Source organism: Mucor mucedo (assembly GCF_025094135.1).
Source record: "Mucor mucedo strain NRRL 3635 chromosome Unknown EV154scaffold_120, whole genome shotgun sequence".
Taxonomy (NCBI): Eukaryota; Fungi; Mucoromycota; class Mucoromycetes; order Mucorales; family Mucoraceae; genus Mucor; species Mucor mucedo.
This window is the reverse complement of record NW_026252404.1, coordinates 74,222-86,834: the sequence shown is the minus strand read 5'-3', so window position 1 is coordinate 86,834 and position 12,613 is coordinate 74,222. Positions and strand designations below refer to the sequence as shown.

The 12,613-nt window shown below is 36.7% G+C and overlaps 8 protein-coding genes across 8 annotated transcripts; all 8 read left to right on the top strand.

Moving 5' to 3' along the window:
• Positions 1–848: 848 nt before the first annotated feature.
• Positions 849–1,768, top strand: EV154DRAFT_428414 (diaphanous GTPase-binding domain-containing protein; the record flags this gene model as incomplete). Its single annotated transcript, XM_051596412.1, has 2 exons — positions 849–1,378; positions 1,447–1,768. The coding sequence occupies 2 exons, from the start codon at positions 849–851 to the stop codon at positions 1,766–1,768; spliced, it is 852 nt and encodes a 283-aa protein (XP_051453266.1).
• Positions 1,769–2,449: 681 nt separating this feature from the next.
• EV154DRAFT_40251 (uncharacterized protein) lies at positions 2,450–5,128 on the top strand. The gene is made up of 6 exons (XM_051595306.1): positions 2,450–2,915; positions 2,976–4,141; positions 4,201–4,356; positions 4,413–4,496; positions 4,569–4,710; positions 4,775–5,128. The coding sequence occupies exons 1-6, from the start codon at positions 2,732–2,734 to the stop codon at positions 5,089–5,091; spliced, it is 2,049 nt and encodes a 682-aa protein (XP_051453265.1). The 5' UTR covers positions 2,450–2,731; the 3' UTR covers positions 5,092–5,128.
• A 347-nt stretch (positions 5,129–5,475) lies between these two features.
• EV154DRAFT_523150 (ras-like GTP-binding protein RYL2) lies at positions 5,476–6,718 on the top strand. Its single transcript, XM_051603072.1, has 6 exons — positions 5,476–5,650; positions 5,715–5,811; positions 5,877–5,929; positions 6,064–6,174; positions 6,235–6,402; positions 6,458–6,718. Exons 1-6 carry the CDS (start codon positions 5,593–5,595, stop codon positions 6,595–6,597), a joined length of 627 nt encoding a protein of 208 aa, XP_051453264.1. The 5' UTR covers positions 5,476–5,592; the 3' UTR covers positions 6,598–6,718.
• Positions 6,719–6,733: 15 nt separating this feature from the next.
• Positions 6,734–7,730, top strand: EV154DRAFT_523148 (uncharacterized protein). The gene is made up of 3 exons (XM_051603071.1): positions 6,734–6,999; positions 7,053–7,246; positions 7,298–7,730. Exons 1-3 carry the CDS (start codon positions 6,894–6,896, stop codon positions 7,574–7,576), a joined length of 579 nt encoding a protein of 192 aa, XP_051453263.1. The 5' UTR covers positions 6,734–6,893; the 3' UTR covers positions 7,577–7,730.
• Positions 7,731–7,948: 218 nt separating this feature from the next.
• On the top strand, positions 7,949–9,221 carry EV154DRAFT_523147 (uncharacterized protein). Its single transcript, XM_051603070.1, has 2 exons — positions 7,949–8,032; positions 8,108–9,221. The coding sequence occupies exons 1-2, from the start codon at positions 7,972–7,974 to the stop codon at positions 9,010–9,012; spliced, it is 966 nt and encodes a 321-aa protein (XP_051453262.1). The 5' UTR covers positions 7,949–7,971; the 3' UTR covers positions 9,013–9,221.
• A 392-nt stretch (positions 9,222–9,613) lies between these two features.
• EV154DRAFT_40031 (uncharacterized protein) lies at positions 9,614–10,799 on the top strand. Its single transcript, XM_051595271.1, has 5 exons — positions 9,614–9,868; positions 9,925–10,011; positions 10,065–10,144; positions 10,197–10,582; positions 10,639–10,799. Exons 1-4 carry the CDS (start codon positions 9,650–9,652, stop codon positions 10,492–10,494), a joined length of 684 nt encoding a protein of 227 aa, XP_051453261.1. The 5' UTR covers positions 9,614–9,649; the 3' UTR covers positions 10,495–10,582; positions 10,639–10,799.
• EV154DRAFT_40020 (uncharacterized protein) lies at positions 10,534–11,571 on the top strand. Its single transcript, XM_051595268.1, has 3 exons — positions 10,534–10,775; positions 10,827–10,983; positions 11,036–11,571. Exons 1-3 carry the CDS (start codon positions 10,628–10,630, stop codon positions 11,478–11,480), a joined length of 750 nt encoding a protein of 249 aa, XP_051453260.1. The 5' UTR covers positions 10,534–10,627; the 3' UTR covers positions 11,481–11,571.
• Positions 11,572–11,583: 12 nt separating this feature from the next.
• On the top strand, positions 11,584–12,353 carry EV154DRAFT_523139 (uncharacterized protein). Its single transcript, XM_051603069.1, has 4 exons — positions 11,584–11,652; positions 11,708–11,823; positions 11,882–11,978; positions 12,029–12,353. The coding sequence occupies exons 1-4, from the start codon at positions 11,596–11,598 to the stop codon at positions 12,233–12,235; spliced, it is 477 nt and encodes a 158-aa protein (XP_051453259.1). The 5' UTR covers positions 11,584–11,595; the 3' UTR covers positions 12,236–12,353.
• Positions 12,354–12,613: the final 260 nt, after the last annotated feature.

Here is a 12,613-nt window from a genome sequence, read left to right as displayed (position 1 = left end):
ACCATGCTACCTTCTACTTCAGAACTTCCTAAAAAAGAATCCATACCGATCCCACCTAGTCCCAATAGAAACAAAAAGGGAAACGGTCATCACCCAATTCGTTTAAATACTGCTAAACACTCAGATAATAATCACCATCTTTCATCCGCTACAACGACGAGCACTCACGAACGACCCAATTTACGCATGAGTGCGTCCTCTAGGTTCGGTAAAAACCTGTTACCAACTTGGTTAGGAGGCCATTCAACCGAAGACGGCAGCCAAAGCCCAAACAGTCCAACCACACCTGGATCAAGTACTTCAACCTCCACAAACGCATCAAATGAAGATTTTGACTCAATTGAACTTCAAAACACTTTTGAAACTCTTCTTGTAAATTTTATAAAGCAAGAAACTATTTACATGTCACTAACAACATTTGTTTTTAATAGGATGAATTGAATATGAAGGATGCCCATCGAGAAAAGTTGCGACAATTACCTCGAGAGCGTAAGCTCTATTTGTTACAACAGAACCAGCATATTAAAGAAAATCGTTCCGCTGATGGTTCTCTTCGAAAAAGTATCCCAACATCCAATTCCAGCAGTTCTTTGTTTCCTCCTAAAGCACTTCGACAAAAAGCTGCGATGAAACGCAGCGAGACGTCTTCACGACTTTTATTCAATAGCAATGGCAAAGCCATCAAACAACTGGACACTTCCACCAGCCATCAATCGCTTTCTTCCTCTTTTAATAGCAGTTCAGAGGATGTTAGCAGTATTTATTCAGTCGAAGACTCTACTCCTAATTCATCTGATAGTCAAAATAGCAACCCGCAAAAGGAGGAGTCAGAACTTGTGATGCCAAAAATGAGTAAGAAAAGATCTGCATTGAATATACCAGCTGAGCCAGCTTCTGCCCTTCCCGAAGAAGACAAGGAAGCACCCTCAGTAGATAAACGAGCCGCGACTTACAAATTCGCCCGCAGAAATCTATCCGAAACCATTAATAATAACCGTTCCAAAGTCGGTTCTATGATTCTTGAGTTTGATGCCATTGCTCATAAGCTTGAAGACAAGACAGCAGATGAGTCAGCTACTTGGTTATTATTAGACAATAACACCTTACCACGTCATTATAATAATTCGATCCAGCAACTCAATACTCATCATCACCCCTCCGTCAGTCACTTGTTTCCTCAGACAAACAATGCAGCTAAAACCGCGCCAGATAACTCGTCCTCCTCTTTGGTTGCAAACAGCCTTGCGTATCGTAGCTTATCTAGAAAAGACGGATCTCGCTTAGCTTCGTTGGTTCCCACAACTACGCCAGAAGAAAGCATCAAGCGTGGTCGAGATCGTAATAGCCCATATTATTACGTTGAAAGACTTCGAAGCAGGTAATAACAAAAAACCAGCTCCTAAAAAAAAAAACTCATTCTTACTCCCTTTGTTCCTCCTAAAAAAGAAATACCACTGTTGATGGGTTGACCAAGCATTTGACCTCGCTAAGAATTACATTAGCCACAGGTAATGTATCATGGATTAACGAATTCCTGTCCAGGCGTCACGGTGGTCTCACGGCGCTGGAAAACGTACTGGAAAAATTTGTGACAAAAAAATCAAAGTATGTGTGTACGTTTGCTGCTAAAATATCATGTATTAATTTTAAACAAAGGAAGAAAAACGGGAACAAATTGAGTGATAATGAAGAGCAATGCTTGTTTGAATGTATAAAATGTATACGTGTTCTACTGAATACAAAAGTAAGTAGCAATTCTTTAGCTTAAAAAGGGGATCGTCTCCCTTTTTTTTTTTATGTATCTGATGCGTAAAAAAAAAAAGGAAAACGAACTTTACTTATTGCATGAAATACCCATCAAACTCACCATTTTTCTTATTTTTTTTAGCCTGGTCTTCAACAAGTATTGATGCGCCCAGTAGTGTTACATCATTTGATGGTTGCTCTTTTCTCTTGCCTAGCAAATATTTCAGCAGCTAGCCCAGCTCCCTCTACTTCTATTTCTTCTTCAGTTTTTAGACGATCACCATCCATCACATCTATCGGTTCACAACTTTTGCCATCCTTTTCAACAAACAGTTGTAACAACGTTCCTTCCCCATCAAGATCAACCGCGTCTGCAAAAGACAGCAATATCAGCACTTCAAGTCCGTCGGCCTCTACCATGGCTTATAAAATGTGTTCTCTTATTTTTGAAATTTTTACTTCGCTTTGCTTATTGTCTGGAGGGTGCTATGATACCATGCTCTCCGTAGTGTCTGAAGTTAAAGGTGAACAGTATCGATTTGAGAGACTTGTGCAAAGTCTACACGATCTTGGTGTACATTATTACCATCAAAGTCAAAAAACCATCGTCAGTAAATTCTCATCTATGGTTGAAGATCAACAGGAATCGATGGTATATGATTGTGTGGCATCAGCATTAAGCTTTTTGAATGCGCTTGTGCAAACGCCCGAATCTATCGAAAAAAGAGATTCTTTGCGTATAGAATTGGAACGTCGAGGTTTTGAGGATTTTTTGAAAAGATTGGATATTAAGAGAAATGTATTGCCTGACTCCTTAAGAAGACAAATCGATACTTATGTGAAGCAAAAGAAGTTTGATCAAGACAAAATTCGAGCTTTGGAAAGCACAAAGAGACAGAGTATCTTACAACTGTAATGCATATTTATTCGTATACAATGATATCATTCTAACATTTCGCCCCTTCTTTATAGTCAACCAGATGACATGGTTGCATCTGCACTAAAGGTTTTCTATAGTGACCCCGAAATTTACTATCTGGTGGTAGATAGTATAAGCGAATTAATTACTGTAGGAACAAGCCAACTATCCACTAACAAACGATTCGTGCAAGATATCTGGAGTGTCATTCATATCTTTGCTAAACATTTGAAGCCCATCGGAACAAATAGTAAGTGAGATCTAAAAAATGCCCATTTTTTTTAACCTCACTAAAACAATATTTTATTAGGCGACTTTCAAATGGCACTTCAACAATTTATGGTTTCTATACAACCCATTGTTGGTAAGCTTGTGCCTGTTGATGAAGGCGGAGACGAATTTCTACCCAGTCGTACGTCTACCGAAATCAATAGTGCACCAGCGCCTACCAATAACCTGGAGGACGTTGAAGGACTAAGAAACATGGTCGAAGAATTAAAGGATAGCTTCCAAAAAAGTCAAGAAGCAACTGCAAAAATACGTAGGGAAAAGAACGAATTGTTAATGAAAATGAACAAGGCCCTTGCAGATATCCAAGAAAAAGATGATCAAATTGCAAGAATGCAGAAAGATCAAGTGACAACAGTAATATCACCTGAGGTCAAAGGACCCATGATGGTACCTGATTCAGCACCACCACCGCCACCTCCTCCACCACCGCCACCACCACCACCGCCAGCTCCGCCAGCTCAGCAAGTAGATTTTTATCCAGTTGTAAAGAGAAAAAACTTGGTGAAGCGTAGCGACTCTCATCGCTCATCCCGTTATTTGCATCCTCTGGCCCTCAATCTCTGTTTTCCTAACCTCAAATCGTTACATGAAAGTAGTGCAACTGCACCAACCCATGTTGTTTCACCTACAGAAGGCAGTTTTAGAATAGCAGACACCGAAGAGCTGTTTAAAAAGCCAGCGCCAACACTTGTAATGAAGCAATTCTTTTGGTCCAAGTTACCCATGGATAAAATTGGAAATACAGTTTGGAATGAATTATCCACTCAAAAACCATTAGACTTTAGCAGTGAAAGCTCTAGCTCCAGTGACGATGATGAGGATGATATGCTTAGTACACCTACGTTACACGAACTAGATACTGTCGAGCTGGAAAAATTGTTCAAAAAGAAAAGCAACAATAGTGCTAATCGAAATGTAACTGATGCTGTGGCCGTCCGAAAACAAAATTTAGTTACATTATTGGAATTTAATCGAGCAAACAACATTGCAATTATGTTGGCTAAAATTAGACTGCCTTATCCTGATATTCGGGATGCCATTTGGAATATTGATGATCACAGTCTTACTACAGATAATTTGATGGCAATACGACAATATATCCCAACCAAGGAGGAAATCGAAATTGTCAAGGAGTATAATGGTGATATTGATCTTTTAGGAAACGCAGAAAGATATTATCGTTCGGTTAGTAAAAAAAAAGCATTGTATAATTGGCACATTATAAACTTACACGTTTTGTATAGATCATGTATATTCCAAGACTGGCTGATCGAGTTAGTTGTATGATCTTTCGTCGTCGTTTCAAGCATGAATTGGAGGAAATTTTGCCCGAATTAGATACTATTCAGATGGCTATGACAGAGCTAAGAGAAAGCACTAGATTTAAACAAGTGCTCAAGGTAAGAAAATAACGGTGCCTGAATTACGTCCTGTACTTAAATATGTATCCATATAGACCGTGTTAGCTATTGGTAATCATTTGAATGGCCAAACAGTTCGAGGTAATGCTTGTGGTTTCCACTTGGATGCACTTTTAAAGGTAAGATTATATTAAAAAAAAAATGTACATTGGTGATACTAAAGAAATAAAAAAATAAAAAAATAAAAAAAGATGAGAGACACGCGAGCGGAAGGTGAAGGAATCAGTAACGTTCCTACTTTGCTGCATTATTTAGTCTACTTTTTATCAAAGTCCGATGACGATGTTGTGAATTTTCGACAGGACATTTCGCACTTGCAAGCAGCAGCCAAACGTATAGTAGTACAACTAAGCCCAATTGATACAAAATGACTAATATAAACCAATGTTTTGAATAGTGTCTCCACCCACATTATTTGCTTGTGTCAATTCATTAAATGGCAGTTTAACACAAATTAAGGAAGAATTACATACAAACCGAAGAAGAAAGACATCTGAACTTCAGATTGACCGATTTGCAGAGGCTATGGAAGAGTTTTTATCTGAAGCTGAGCCTATTGTAAATGATCTCAAGTGTATGACCAAAGATATTGAAGAAAAACTGAAAGAATTGATTGTGTATTATGGTGAAGATCCGAATACAATTAAATCCGAAGAGTTTTTTGACATTATTTCGACGTTTTCAAACTCATTTGAGGTAAGATATTTGGGCTGATACAAGTTCTAAACTGACTATGGAACCTAATAGAAAGCACAAATTGAGATCCATGAAGCAAGAGAAAGAGCATTGAAAAGACAACGTCAACAAGAAATGCAGCTTAAAGTGAGTTTTTTTTTTCTTGTTTATAAGATCATAATATAAACTGACCCTTTATTTCATAAAGAAACGACAAACAGCAGCCATTACATCATCGAGTGAATTGTCACTCTCTTCCCCAATCATGGAATCAAATTTTATGAGGCCAGCAGAAGAAGGGTTTGAGCAAGTATTAAGAGAGCTTAAAGCAGGACTTAGGCCTAGTGATCAAACAATGTCGATGAGAAAAAGTTACATCAAGGCGGAATAAGAAAAAAGTTTAATTTTCTCTCCCTTTTATCCCTTTCTTCTTTTAAAAAACTTTTTTGTTTCTCTTTTCTCTCTCTCTCTCTCTCTCTCTCTTTTTCACGCACTTTTTACATATATAATAAATTTACCCCAACTTAATAAACAAATTCAATGTATGGTACTTCGGCATCTACATTAGAGGCAAAAGTAGTCATCTTGGGTAGTCAAGGTACTGAGAACAAGCCAATGCACACATTTAGGATGAGACCCTTTTTTTTTCTAACTTTTTATAGGTGTTGGCAAAACCTCAATTGTTGTACGCTACATTAACAAGACCTTTTCACCTAATTCAACCTCAACTATTGGAGCTTCATTCATGACCAAAAAACTGTAAGTTTGCATACTGACATGACAGGGGAAAAATCAATCTGACTGGTTTCCAAATTGTTATCTAGAACAGTTGATGATTGTAAAGTCAGGCTGCAAATTTGGGATACAGCAGGACAAGGTAATCATATAATAAAATAGGTTTTTTTTTGTGTGAGTGGGAGGGTGTGCGTAGCATATATCTTTTTTGTGCAATCTTTGAAGCCAAGGGGAATCCGTATTTGGGTTAGTAATTGAAAAAGTCTGCGAGTATAGAAAGATTTCGGGCAATGGCTCCAATGTATTATAGAGGCGCCCATGCAGCTCTCTTGGTATATGACATTACATCGCAAGAGAGTTTTGAAGAACTGACATCATGGATTGAAGGTTAGTATCCGACCAAAGTAGATTTGAGTTATTATTTAATCACTGACGATGAAAAACTAGAGCTTAAAAGAAACATGACCGAAGATTTAGTTATTGTCGTTGTTGCGAATAAATTGGATCTGGCGCAGGTTAGAAGAGAGGTGCCATATGACGATGCCCAACAATTCATCACGCGCGCATTAGGTCCAGAAACACTATTATATGAAGTTTCCGCAAAAGAAGATAATGGTGAGTGCAAACCTTATATCCTTGACATGCATGTAAATTAAACGCTTCATTTTAGGTACAATCGAAGAGATTTTCGTACATATTGGCCGGATTTTGGTTGACCGTAAACAATACATTCCCGTAAGAAAACCAATCACCTATTTACCATTGGATGAAGAACCTCAAACTCCGAAATCATCATGTTGTGGTTTTTAAACCTTTTTTTTTTATATTATTCCCCCCACTCACCCTCCCAATTACCGTTTCCAACTAACTATTATTTTTACACACCCTGATTACTGTATAAAATAAAATCATATATTCTGTAAGACACTGATCTGTATGATTAACTTTGGTAATTAAATACATATTATATCACACAACACCGATCATCTTGTGCAAATTAAGGAGCTTTGTTGTGGTACAAAATGTGGGTCCTTAGTTATCAATAAATCGAATATAAAGAGCATCTTTTGACGTCAAAAATCCCTCATATATTTACAGACAATATTATGCTTCTTTACTTTGTAGTAGTTATAATTTATGTTATCGCTACTGTAACGACTTCCAGTCTTCAGGGCTCACATATTATTACTCCCCAAGACTATTATGGCCTTCGTATGTTCCTTATTTTAAGAAGAAAAACAAACTATTAACTCATACTTTAATAGCTGCTGCTGCTCTTGCAAACAGTCCTCCGGCCTGTGGAATGCCTTACAACCAACTGAACCTGGCTAGAATAACAGCTGTTCAAAATATGAACACAGGGTCCACTTGTAATTTGTGTCTCAAAATTGTGAATTCCATGGAAACAACCAAGTTTATCTATGTACTAGCTGTTGACCTTGGAGGAAACGGACTAGACGTAAATAACAAAAAATGAAACGTATAAATCTGTATTAACGCAATTAATTAGCTCAGCGTTCCCGCTTTCGAATATCTCTTTGATCAGGGATCGGATCCTTCTCCTGCTAGCTGGTCTACAGTTAATTATTCGTTCTGTATCGGTGTTTATACCCCTGGAAAGGTTAACCCTAACCAAGGTGTTCATGCTGGTTCAATCAAGTCTATCAAAACCACCAAACAGACTGCTAAAGCTAAATTTATTAAAAAAAAAGAAGCCTATCCTAAAAGCACTATTGAACGAACACATACATCAAAGAATAAAACCGGTAGTGTCAAAAGAGGAAAATAACCCGGGGTAATTGGAATACATGGAGTATGATTGTCTAGAGTCATTAAAAAAGGAATGATTGTACTTACTTGGAAACTGGAAAAGGAAATATAGCATTGTTTGTCATATCAAAAAATTGCACAATAAAACAAGTCTATTTTTTTTTTTTTATAAAAAAAGAAGGAGGAATAGGATGAATAGGCACAACACTCACAGAAGGGAGGTAAAAATGTCCTTTTTAAGAACGAAATGTTTTGATCACCGTAATTCTGCCCCTTACGAAAAAGAAAAAATTAACATAATGAAAAGCAAATTTTGGGCAAACAATTACAACAAACTTTTTTTTTTTTTTTTTTTTTTTGGGTTTCATTTTTATTGCTCTTCCTTTTTACTAGATATCTCATTTTACTGTACATATGTTAAATTACGTCAGAGCTATTACTGGAATCTGTTTATTGGTGCCGTTTGCCATTTGCTCTACAAGTAAGCACACAATTATTAATGTCATACCAATTGATAATTTACCAATATTTTTTTTAGATGAGTACATACCTATACCATACACTTTTTACAACAGAAGCTTAGAGAAGATTAGAAATAGCCGCAAAAGCTTTCATCTTCTTCAAAAGAATAAAAATCAGCATAAAAGAAAGAGTAGAAAGCAAAAGAAAAAGAAAAAATCTGAAGCTAATCATATAAAAAATACCACCAAGTATAGTAAATACACTGCTAAAAATAAAAACATGATCAAAACACTGTCAATAAACACAAACATTGTGCAAATAACTAAAAATGTCACGCGTGATGGAAAAGACACACGTTATATAACCACACTGTCTGATCCACTCCCGACGTCAACAAAAGTATTAGCACCAATACCAACCGTGCCTATAAAAGCAATACCCACCGCAGTTGGACACGACACTGCATACAGACGTTTATCGACAGCCACTTCTATCCATACAATTTTGTCCATTCAATCCGAAAGCATACGGCACCCTTCAGTAACACCGGCTGCAGACCATGGTGCTGGATTACCTGAAAATCATTTTCATACCAAAGAAGGATACAAATCTTTAACAACTACACATAAACTTGCTATAGGACTTGGTGTAGGTTTTGGATGTCTCGCCATTCTTGGACTGGTCGTACTATTCTTACAAAACTATAAAAAGAAACAAAGAATAAGTCACCATAGTCCAACCGACGCTACTAGTAATTTCTTCTCTGCTGAAAAACCAAGTTCATTAACTTCTTCAAACGACATTAGTACACGGTGGAGGCCAAATAGTTTTTTGGGTGTAGTCGCCTCTGTTGTAGCAAGATTACCAGCAAGCCGCTCTTCTGGAAGTGTTGCTGGTATGGCGAGTGATGCTTCAGAGCCAGGATCTTTGAATGTCACAGCTCCCTTGAGGCCATCCGCTCTTAGTCAAACCCACATTAATGAGGCCATTTAATCATAATCATAATCATAAATCATAAATTAATATATATTATTTAAATAATATTACATCTGTTTGACAATATACTTTTTTTTAAAAAAAAGGGGGGGTTATAATCTACAACCGCTCCGTTTAGCTAAGACAATCAAACTAGCTATCCTGATGACCGTATGTACACAGGAACTCCCGACCATTTAAACTAGGATTTATCTTTATATCTACACGTCATATTTTTTGAATCACCATAACATTATTTGCATTTAAATTGATTGTGATAAGTCTAGAGTGAGGAAATATATGTGATGTAAATATCTAATATTTGTTTCTTATTGACAATTAAAACATAGATCTCTCATGATCGTATATAGCCGTTTATAATCGTATGTTGACCTCATATATGATAAGGTTGCTAACTGTTTTAATCAGTGCCGGTAAATTTTGTCAGCAATCCTCCGTCCAATTAATCAAGCCTTTTATCACTATGTGTTTTTGAGGATGCACGGTAGCGAGAAGCGCTTTAAAGATAAAGTTGAAAAATACCGAGTCAAATAACTATTACTTTCAATGCGTTGTCCGGGTGATCGACATGATTTTTTTTGTTTAGCGGCGCCTTGATTTTTTTAAAACTGGTTGTTTAAGCTTCAACTCGATCATGATTAGAATCAGAAAAAGAAAAAACCCCATTACTTATGATGTTGCTGAGGTTCCTGTTCTCAGTACCAAGAGGCCAATGCTCAATGCACAGACAGATCTGTACAGATCCAATGAGAAATTAAGAAGTTTAATGAATGAAGAAAAGTATGAACAAGCAAAAAAATTGTTCATCGAATTAGTTAAAAGTAATAGATTCCATTTCCAACATTTGTGGAAGGTAAAATAAAGGTTATCGAGATCACACGGAATCATGCTTATTTCCTATTACTATAGATTGGAGTTGAGATCATTGGCAAAACCTCTCCAAAGGACCTGACAGGTTACCTCAAAGCAGTCTTCATTAGTTCACCCGTCAAACATGTAGGAAAATGTTATGCGATTCTATCTGTTTTACTAACGTTTTTATTTTTCAGTCTGCCGAAACTTTTAACGTGTACATCGACTACTTGATTGCAGAAAACAGTTGGGAACTAGCTTTAGATGAAATACAACCGTAAATGCTTTCAACGTACTTATTTTAATCCTTATTCTTATATTTTCTATAGTCGTTACGATACGCCCATATTCCACCATCCTATCTTGTTGCGAAAAATGGCTATTTGTTGCTACAACTTGTGGAAATCCGCTAGAAACAACTTGCCGGAGGAATACTTGGAGGATGGTGAACGCAACGAAAACGATTTGAGAATTATACGCTACGAGAAGCATTTAAGATTCGCTGCTAGATATTTGAGTGAAGCTCATAAAACATATTCAGGTGATCCAGAACTCTTATTAATTTATTATGATGTAGGTTTAGAAATATCAACAAGGAAATTGACTAATTGTTGTCATAGTATCTAACCCTGTTGGAAGAAGAGGATACAATAAAAGATGTTATTTTGACGTCATTAAAGGAAAGCGAGGCACGCCCTGAGAGTCACATCTTAACGTATGTATAGAAACTCGCAATGACAAGCTATACTGAACCTATTTAATGAAAACTAGCACTTTACTTAAATTGAACGCTGGTAAAGATTACTTTGAAAGTAGTGATTATATTTTACAATTATTTGAACTGGACCCATTTATGGACGCTGAATTGGGACTTGTATCTTTTTGTAAAGAAGCATGTTCAGAAATAAGTAAGACGATATTGACAGTTGCATCTTCATGGTATTGATTCAATTATGTAGAACGCGCTAAAAAAAGAACTGCGTCTGTTGAACAAGTTAAGGAGGCCGAAGAATTAGCTACCCGAATCTTTAAACTGTACGTACTTCGCTTTGAATCTGTCAATCCTGAAGCCTGGTTCCAAAAACGTATGATGAAAATACTAAAGTATAGGATGAGGTAAAAACGTGCGATAAAATTCAATGTTATCTGTTACCAATGTTTTATCAAGTGGTAAGATTCTACAAGTCTATCAAAACTACCAATTGGACACGTTATTGAGGTCTCAGGCCATTGCAAGAAAGATGGACATGGATATGAACAAGCAAGCAAACAATATTAAAAATATCATGCTTAAATACCAAAATAAACTCGAGGATACAGTGCAAGAAGAGGTATCTGAGGAAGAGGCAGCGCAAGAAGAGGCATCTGAGGAAGAGGCAGTGCAAGAAGAGGTATCTGAGGAAGAGGCAGCGCAAGAAGAGGTATCTGAGGAAGAGGCAGTGCAAGATGAGGTATCTGAGGAAGAGGCAGCGCAAGATGAGGAAGAATCTGAATGTTTAAACTTGGAGGATGACGAAGACTCTGATGAGGGAAGTGAGGAAAATGATATAACCATTATGAGCAATTTCTATGACGAATCAGGGCTTGAAAGAGAGTCGTTTTTCGATGAATAATGCTGCCGATGTACAAAGCAATGCATTAGTTAAAACCGTCACAGTATAAAAAAATTATTTAAAAAAAAGTAAAACCAGATTATGTTTTGTTCTTTCATTAATACAATAAACTACAATGTCAGACCCTAAGAAAGACGGAAAGAAGGCCTCCAGCAGATTGTTGGGCATGAAGGTAGTGGAGTTTTAGAAAATAAGCATTGTAATTGTGATTAAGTCGAGATTAATAGTTCATGCAACGTTCCATGGAAAAAGAAATGCAAGAGCAGTTAGAGAAAGAACGTAAACGCGTTATATCCGAGGCTGAATGGGTGTTAGATACCAAAGAAATCAAAGCCGAAAAGCCGTAAAGTATATGCATGAGAATAAGTGGACCAATTGGATACTAATGCAACAATATTTAGTAAAATTCAAATCGAGTACCAGCCTAGTTTCCTTCCTTTCGCTGTTGACACAACAGCAGGTAGAAGATCATTCAATAGTTTTAACAAATCTGTTGAAGTAAGTCAACATGCACTAAATATAGAAATATTGCTAAAACAAGAGTTTAGGCAAAGGTCGATGACGATGCAAAGAGCCAACGTTTAGCTCGTGAGGAAAAGATTGAGAATGCCAATAAGCTGTCAGATAAAGAATTTGGAGAACAAATGCAAACAATCAGATCTGTGTCCAAAAAATCTAAAAAGAGAAAGTCAGACAAAGATGCTGATGTATCCACGAAAAAGTCTAAAGTTATAGGATTTATGAAGCCGGAATAAATCCAGATGTAAGTAGACTTTTTTGCATACCATATAAATACATGCACTGTCCTCTCTCTCTCTTTTTTTTTCTTTTTTTTTTTCTTTTTTTTTTATTTTTTTTTATAAAAACGAATAAAAACTCGTATTTGAGAGTAGACGTTACCATGGTGAGGGCAGTTATTGTCGCTAGATACGATATTCGAAGGATAACGATACTACCTTTTATAAATTTATCATGGTGCATCCGAACCAATAGTGCGACTTCCAATTATTCCATACATGCTTTGTATCGTAATGATCTTGAATGGAGCTGTCACAATTAATGGCTGTTTAAGACTAAGTTTGTAAACACGGTTTGTAAGACTTGAACTAGTTTATAAATCAACATCGAATGCT

What these genes read in the sequence shown, in the direction of transcription:
- EV154DRAFT_40020 (XM_051595268.1), top strand. Translation starts at nt 10,628, where the DNA reads ATGAAAACTAGCACTTTACTTAAATTGAACGCTGGTAAAGATTACTTT. An exon ending in AGAAGCATGTTCAGAAATAA is followed by an intron (nt 10,776 to 10,826) that starts GTAAGACGATAT and finishes TCAATTATGTAG; the next exon opens with AACGCGCTAAAAAAAGAACT. An exon ending in ATACTAAAGTATAGGATGAG is followed by an intron (nt 10,984 to 11,035) that starts GTAAAAACGTGC and finishes TGTTTTATCAAG; the next exon opens with TGGTAAGATTCTACAAGTCT.
- EV154DRAFT_523150 (XM_051603072.1), top strand. Translation starts at nt 5,593, where the DNA reads ATGTATGGTACTTCGGCATCTACATTAGAGGCAAAAGTAGTCATCTTG. An exon ending in TCATTCATGACCAAAAAACT is followed by an intron (nt 5,812 to 5,876) that starts GTAAGTTTGCAT and finishes ATTGTTATCTAG; the next exon opens with AACAGTTGATGATTGTAAAG. An exon ending in TTGGGATACAGCAGGACAAG is followed by an intron (nt 5,930 to 6,063) that starts GTAATCATATAA and finishes CTGCGAGTATAG; the next exon opens with AAAGATTTCGGGCAATGGCT.
- EV154DRAFT_523148 (XM_051603071.1), top strand. Translation starts at nt 6,894, where the DNA reads ATGCTTCTTTACTTTGTAGTAGTTATAATTTATGTTATCGCTACTGTA. An exon ending in CCAAGACTATTATGGCCTTC is followed by an intron (nt 7,000 to 7,052) that starts GTATGTTCCTTA and finishes ATACTTTAATAG; the next exon opens with CTGCTGCTGCTCTTGCAAAC. An exon ending in TTGGAGGAAACGGACTAGAC is followed by an intron (nt 7,247 to 7,297) that starts GTAAATAACAAA and finishes GCAATTAATTAG; the next exon opens with CTCAGCGTTCCCGCTTTCGA.
- EV154DRAFT_40251 (XM_051595306.1), top strand. Translation starts at nt 2,732, where the DNA reads ATGGTTGCATCTGCACTAAAGGTTTTCTATAGTGACCCCGAAATTTAC. An exon ending in GAAGCCCATCGGAACAAATA is followed by an intron (nt 2,916 to 2,975) that starts GTAAGTGAGATC and finishes ATATTTTATTAG; the next exon opens with GCGACTTTCAAATGGCACTT. An exon ending in CTTGCAAGCAGCAGCCAAAC is followed by an intron (nt 4,711 to 4,774) that starts GTATAGTAGTAC and finishes TGTTTTGAATAG; the next exon opens with TGTCTCCACCCACATTATTT.
- EV154DRAFT_523147 (XM_051603070.1), top strand. Translation starts at nt 7,972, where the DNA reads ATGTTAAATTACGTCAGAGCTATTACTGGAATCTGTTTATTGGTGCCG. An exon ending in GGTGCCGTTTGCCATTTGCT is followed by an intron (nt 8,033 to 8,107) that starts CTACAAGTAAGC and finishes ATGAGTACATAC; the next exon opens with CTATACCATACACTTTTTAC.
- EV154DRAFT_40031 (XM_051595271.1), top strand. Translation starts at nt 9,650, where the DNA reads ATGATTAGAATCAGAAAAAGAAAAAACCCCATTACTTATGATGTTGCT. An exon ending in TTAGTTCACCCGTCAAACAT is followed by an intron (nt 10,012 to 10,064) that starts GTAGGAAAATGT and finishes TTTATTTTTCAG; the next exon opens with TCTGCCGAAACTTTTAACGT. An exon ending in GCTTTAGATGAAATACAACC is followed by an intron (nt 10,145 to 10,196) that starts GTAAATGCTTTC and finishes TATTTTCTATAG; the next exon opens with TCGTTACGATACGCCCATAT.
- EV154DRAFT_523139 (XM_051603069.1), top strand. Translation starts at nt 11,596, where the DNA reads ATGTCAGACCCTAAGAAAGACGGAAAGAAGGCCTCCAGCAGATTGTTG. An exon ending in GCAGATTGTTGGGCATGAAG is followed by an intron (nt 11,653 to 11,707) that starts GTAGTGGAGTTT and finishes CGAGATTAATAG; the next exon opens with TTCATGCAACGTTCCATGGA. An exon ending in GAAATCAAAGCCGAAAAGCC is followed by an intron (nt 11,824 to 11,881) that starts GTAAAGTATATG and finishes AACAATATTTAG; the next exon opens with TAAAATTCAAATCGAGTACC.